The sequence below is a fragment of the Haplochromis burtoni genome, unplaced genomic scaffold, assembly GCF_018398535.1.
Source record: "Haplochromis burtoni strain Fernald_Lab_line unplaced genomic scaffold, NCSU_Asbu1 Contig_1179, whole genome shotgun sequence".
Classification (NCBI taxonomy): domain Eukaryota; kingdom Metazoa; phylum Chordata; class Actinopteri; order Cichliformes; family Cichlidae; genus Haplochromis; species Haplochromis burtoni.
In genome coordinates this window covers 36,844-43,774 of record NW_024583540.1, presented here as the reverse complement: position 1 = coordinate 43,774, position 6,931 = coordinate 36,844, and the positions used below count along the sequence as shown (strand labels likewise).

The 6,931-nt window shown below is 40.7% G+C and overlaps 1 protein-coding gene across 1 annotated transcript in view; it reads left to right on the top strand.

Annotated features, from left to right (window-relative positions):
* The window catches only part of LOC102294363 (protein quaking-B), a 19,020-nt gene extending 14,482 nt beyond the window's left edge, over nt 1–4,538 (top strand). The window contains exons 5-6 of the mRNA XM_005951870.3: nt 285–372; nt 586–4,538. Coding sequence (XP_005951932.1) covers nt 285–372; nt 586–992 — 495 coding nt within the window. The 3' untranslated portion in view covers nt 993–4,538. The remainder of the gene's footprint in view (nt 1–284; nt 373–585) is intronic.
* Nucleotides 4,539–6,931: the final 2,393 nt, after the last annotated feature.

Below are 6,931 nucleotides of genomic sequence, written 5' to 3'. Positions count from 1 at the left end.
AAGTAACGGTGTGGAGAGAACTCAGGTTACACAGTAACCGTACGATCTTTTGTGATCATTTACTGATGTTTGGATATTTTACAGATTGTTTTATACAACATGAATCTTTCTGTAGTGGCTGATTTCAGATTCTTTTTAAATGTATTTTACAGTTTTTGATACTTTTTAATACATCTGATACTTTCAGGCTGAATGAAATTCTATGTGAACTTAAGCTGCTGTGTGTGTCGGTTCTGCATGTTCTCACAGCACACGTGTGTCTGAAAGTCGTGTCTGTGTTTCAGGCAGAGGGCGAGGACAGTCTGAAGAAGATGCAGCTGATGGAGTTGGCCATCCTGAACGGGACGTACAGAGACGCCAGCATCAAAACCTGTAAGAGACAGACTGGCCAATCATACATAGTAATTTTAAACATGAATCATTTGTGCCAAATGTATTGGTTAAAATGAAAAACATGAAGCATGCAGTGTTTTAGATGCCATTCACACCGTTTGATTCAGATTTTCATTTTGTCTTTTTACAGCAAGCATACTAAAACTCCTCCCCTTTTTATAAACCCTCCCCTTTCCTGTTACCCATACCCAGCATCCCTCGCCTTTTCTTTCGCAGCATCTAGCGTCTCGCAACAGGCTTCTCGTGTCCTCTCAGGCCCCGCCCCCGTACTGGCACCGCCCACTGCCCTGCGTACACCCGCCCCCACAGGCCCCACTCTCATGCCTCTGATTCGGCAGATCCAGACAGTGTTGCCCAATGGAACACCGGCACTGATGGCAGGGGTGGGGCCTGAGTCTGGCCTGATCTACACGACGCCATACGATTACCCGTACACTCTGGCGGCACCAGCGTCCATCTTGGAGTACCCGCTGGACTCTGGGGGGATGTTGGGTAAGCCCGCCCCCCCCTGTTCCTGTGAATGCTCTCCCACCCCTCACCACCACACTCATGGCCAGTGGAGCCCTGCCCCTACACTGGTCCTCCGACATGCCTCCTGAGAGACAAAACAAACAAACGATCAAACAAACACACACACGGCCTTGTGCCTCCTGCTGGACGGATGAGGTCGTCATTGCTCCATCATTATCTGCCGTTTGATTGGCTGAAAATGTTTGAACTGACTTCTAGCACTGATGTCATGTGACCACAGCTTCCTGCATTGAACACACGCCTGTGAACTGAAAACACACCTCCACTTGCAGACGCTTTCAGGTCGATGCAAACACGCCGATTTTTGGAGAGGAAGTAAAAGTTGATTCAAGTGATTTGAAAATTTGTAATCTTCAGGAAATAAAATTTCAGAGAAAAGTATTAGAAAGGTTTAAATATCAGAATAATGAGGACTTTGGTATTGTGAGAGGAAGAGCTAAATTTACACATCCAAGCATGAAATATTACTTTGGCCTTTATGAGCCACAGTGACCAATCAAAGTGAGGCACTCAAAGGGGTGTCGCCTTTGTGATGATGTCTCAGTTCAGTCTCGTCCTGAAAGCCTCTCAGATCTCATCTGGAGTGAAATTGTCTCCCAGTGTGTGCCTTAATGCAAGTTTCTTATTGTTTTCATCACTGACCAACGATGATGTCATGACGTACCTGTTCTGTCACGATGGACAGGTCTGTCCCTGTCCTCCAAGGGCTGATGGGGCTAAACTTCTGCCTAGCCCCGCCCTTCTGGCTGCACGCCTACCTTTCCCACGCCACAGATTCACTTTGATCTGAAGCTATGTTTGTTACAGCCTTAATGCAAACACACCTGAAAGGAAGGGTCAGAGCTTTAAAAATGAAATGATTGATAAAACCGTGCTTTAACCAAACACAGACACAGCCGTGGCCGATCAAAGTTTAGATTTTTTAAATTAAAATTTCAGGAATAACTCATCACACAGCCAGAACAAGCGTGGAGTCGTGTTTTATTTGGACTCAGTCTATAATTAAACAAAACTGCTTACAGCGCCCCCTGCTTCAGGCTGTGGACGCTTTATGTCAATGAACACAGAGTTAAACGTGATCCGAGAAAACCAGCCCAGCAAGAAACCAGTAAGAAAACAGGTGTCTTCTGGGAAACGCAGTCCTGATGTGTGACAGTGGCACAGCTGTTCACCTTTAGGCAGAACAGACAGCTCCGTGCTTTTGAAGACTTTACTTTACTTCATTAACCTCTGAGGTTAATGAAAAATAACGGACTGTCTTTGAGTGAATTTTTTAACAAACCAACTTTGATCTGGGTTTCAGTTCAGGTCAGACTTTAAGTTAAGCTAGGGTAAGGCCTGTGAAGCTACAGATGTCTGTGGGTTTATTTTACGTTTTCTTCCATTTCATATGTTACTTTAAACATGTTACAGCGTGGATAGATGACAGAGCTAACAGTCCTATAGCTAAGTTAGGTGTGACTCTAGAGGAGACAGTAAACAGGAAGCTTTCAATTAAAGTTCTTGCTATGACGTTTGCTAACAAAACTTACCTCTGTGCAGATCTACGTCTGAAACATCAATGACTTTGCTCATGACGGATTTAATGCTGAACTTTGACCTCAGAGATGAGTGGTGATGTGACCAAAGCCCTGGAGGTTACTGACAGATTTATCAAGTATTCTGGGATCACTATGTGATTAAAACACGCCAACCAGGTGTTTTTGCTGACGGTCAGTGTAGAGCTAAAGTCTACGCTGTTGTTTCTCAAGACATAAATGTGAACATTTCTGATTTTCTCTCTCCAAAAAAGGGCAAAAGATCAAAAATAAATAATGATTTTTTTAAGTTGTATTATATTTCTTGAAATAACAAAAGTCTACATGGTAAAACATTGCTAAAATATTAGCAGCTGTTGACCAATCAGGCCACTAAATTAAATCAGCTAATCAGAGTCCCAGCTTCACTGTGAGGTCACTTCCTGTCAGAAATCAGAAACATGATTTTACTCTGTGAACTTGTAAAGATCAGAAACCTGTTGTCTGCCGGGGGTTTGGTACTAAAACAATCAAACTGTAATCTGTAGTTGGAAAGTAATCAATAGGTAACACTGACACAACTAATGAAACAAATCCGATGAAATTGCACAGAAACCTGGCGTAAACCCGACCGCCACATTAACAGAGTTCATGGTCCGAACACTCAGATGTGAACTTTTATTCACACTCGAGGATCTCTCACAGGATGTCACGTTTTCCTTTAAAACTCGGACTTTGGTTAAAGAGATGATCTGCAGGGTGAAAGGAGACGTACAGAAAGACTTTTACCTGAAAGAACCGAACTTAAAGGATTGTCCACATGCAGTACCACGAGGTGATCACGAGACCTTTCTCATCATGGTGTCTCCCTGGTGAAAACGGTTCGTGGTAAAACTCAATGCCGAGAGATGTTGTAGACTTCACACATCAGGCTGTGATGGCCTCTCGCCTTGCTTCTCTTCATCGCAAACACCGACAGGAACAGCTCGGCAAGCGTCTTCAGAGTGAGGGACGGGAGTCCACCCTTCTCTGGATCAAGAAAATGTGGTTTCATTTTGTTCTCATTTATACAAAGATCAGATCAGAACACAAACTTCCTCTTCCTAGAAGATTTAACACGGAGGACTGTGGAGGTCCAGGAGACCTTCAGGAAGTGTTTGAGCCGACAGTGATTTTACACCTCTGACATTAATGCGTGTTTCATGTCGGAATTATTTTTCAGACTGGATGTAAACGCGGTCGGTTCAGATATTCGCCAGCTCCAGCTGGCCAACACCAGCTCATCTAAAGAGTCCTTTATTGCTCAACCACTCAGTCTTGGTTGTTCGTTGAGATGTTGAAGGAGGAAATTGGCCCTAAAGTGGTTCAGGTAGTATGTACAGGTTGCAGCATGGTGTTAAATGAACATATACCTTTCCTTTCATTCAGAAAAAATTGACCTTTCTGATCTGTTTAAGTTAAACATGAGGATGTTTGTGAGCGATTCCAAACTTTGAGAGTTAGCATTGGTCTGCAGCGGGTTGCATTCAGGTGTAACCAGTAAACCAGAGTGTTTGCTGGTGTCTGGCAGTGATGGTGGTGGTCAGGTGAGGGACAGATGTTCCTAATGAGATTTTAATCTGTATCTGTCTGATCTCTGGAACAGACCTCCTCCTCCTCCTCCTGTGTCAGTACAGCAGATGTTCAAACCTCAGAGAAGATTTGAAGAGAAAAATGTTCGACTTGATGAATGCATCTGACCATTTCAGACACTTTCGTGTCTTACTGTCTTTTTATTTCTATTATTTTAGTTTTATCGCAAAGAGAGAGTAGCTTTTATGTGTAAAAGTATACAAATATATATGTAAGATGTAAAGAGCAGAAGTGTTTATGAAATGTGAAACTTTGCAAAGAGATGCAATAGAAGTAAAAATCTGTAGCAGCTTTTTGAATTTATGATGAAGACAGGGCCTCCTGTTTAGGTGCATGTTTCTATGGATGCTCACGTGTTTCAGCACCACTAGCATCAAACCTGCTGTTAGGAAAATGTAGCATTGCTTCATGACTTTCATGTTTGTTCTAAACAGAAATGATTCATTTTAAAAAAGAAATAAAAGTTTTACAGAGTAAAAAATGACTCAGAATTTCTTTCATTTCTGCAGGAAGTGAACATCATGAGTCTTCTCATATTAACCTGTAGCCTACTAAACCTGCTTTGGCTCTGCTTTAGCTCCTGCCTCATCTGGAAACCGGTCTTATTTCACTCAGACTGCTACAGCTCAGTTGGTCCACATCAGCAGAAATGCTCTCAGGCTTTGTATCAGAGCAGATTTTAGTCACTTTTCAAAATAATGCTTCTTTAGGTGATCTTGAACCTCAGTGAAGCTACTAACTTCATGCCTACCTTTTTCTGAATGGACAGTTTCAGGAAGCCTGCAGAGGGGCAGCGCCCACGGCTTTTGATGAGTCCACCTGTCATGTTTCTGGCTGTCTGAGAGTTTAGAGTGTCTGAAGCTGAGCTTTTACTTCTCAGAAACCTTTACCCCACCCTTATAATGGATTGAAGAAATAACCCTGACCCTATGAGTTAATTCAGTTAAAATTTAGTCAGGGTTAAATAATTTGAACAAACTCCATGTAGGGTTAGTTTCCCCAATAATCATGCAGAAAGTTAAAGTTGTGCTTCTTTAAATGAGACCTCAGGTGGTGAGACTAGGGGCCAGAATATCATCCAATCCGGTCCCACACAGGGACAGGGCTGTGTGCTCAGTTCGCCTCTTTTCACTCTTACCAACAGCACAGCTATCCACTCCTCAAACACGGTTCTCAAGTTTGCAAGCGACACCACAGTAGTGTCTCATGACAAACCATGTACAGAGAGGAGATCCCAGTGCTGTTTATTGAACAATCTGATTTGATTTGATTGATTAGCATTCAAATATCTCAGTGAATACAGAATAAAGGTGTACCACAAAGCAAGAAAGCATGAGACAAGGCTAATCAAAAGGTCTTGGCTGAATCATTTTCTTATTACGCCAACCCTTTTAACGAAAGATCTTTTTGCATGCAGCTCCTGTACACAGGGCTCGAAGCAAAGAATAAAACAAAGCAAAGCAAAAACAAAAAAAACAAACAAAAAAACTTTCCACCTTAGATAAGTAACTACATCAAAGCAGAACAGTCAAGAGTTTCAGTATTATTATTTTTGCTCTTTTCATTCGTGATTTATATATTTTTCTAATACTCTATTTTTAAACATATTTTTAAACAAGGAAAATGAACTCCACCTTGTTAAATCACTGTCATAACTATTCCACAGGTTAACTCCTCTAACAGAAACACATCTCTGCTTTATATTTGTCCTTATCTTGTTTTTTTTAAAGAAATCTGTTCCCCTTAAGTCATATTGACTCTCTCTGACTTTGAACAGCTTCTGAGTACTGCGGCAAAGCAAGTTGTTTTGTGCTTTACACATTATCTGTGCCATTTTATATTCAACTAAATCATAAAATTTCAGGGTATTCAGATTAATAAACAAAATGTTAGTTGGTTCTATATAGTTTGATTGGTTTATAATTCTTATAGCTCTTTTTTGTAACTTGAAAATATGAAGAGTGTTCGTTTTATATGCATTACCCCATATCTCCAGACAGTAAGTCATATATGGAAGCAACAGAGTACAATAAAGTGTGTATAATGATCTCTTGTTCAGGACATGCTTTGTTTTATAGAGAATAGCAATGGTTTTGACATTTTTGTTTTCACATGGTTTATATGAGACTTCCAACTCAGCTTATCATCAATTATCACTCCGAGATTTATTTATTTATTTTCGTTCACTCTTTCAATTTCAATTCCATTAACCCGGATTTTAGATACATTTTTCATTTGTCTAGTGCCAAAAATAATAAATTTTGTTTTCTTTATATTTAATGATAACTTATTTACATCAAACCAGTTTTTTAATATATTTAACTCCTTTTCCGCTGTAGTCAGAAGCTTTTCTAGGTTTTTACCTGAGCAGTACAGAGTGGTATCATCAGCAAACAATACACATTTTAACAGTTTGGAAACACTACATATGTCATTTATATATAATTTGAATAATTTAGGGCCCCGCACAGAGCCCTGAGGAACACCACAAGTTACATTCAACTGCTTAGATTTTACATTATTGAATTCGACATATTGATATCTTTCATCCAGGTAATTTTTCATCCACTTGTATGCTATCCCTCTTATGCCATATCTCTCTAGTTTATTCATTAATATAGAATGATCAATTGTATCAAACGCCTTTTTTAAGTCTATAAAAACACCAACAGTATATTCCTTATTATCTATAGCATTAGATATCCCTTCAACAAGTTCCATCACTGCCATCGAAGTGGACCTTTTCACTCTAAAGCAAGCCTATTCAAGTGGCGGCCCGCGGGCCAAATGCGGCCCAGAAGCAACCTGCGAGTGGCCCTGCCTGTGGTCCTGGCAGAAACACAGAGAAAACGCAAAAA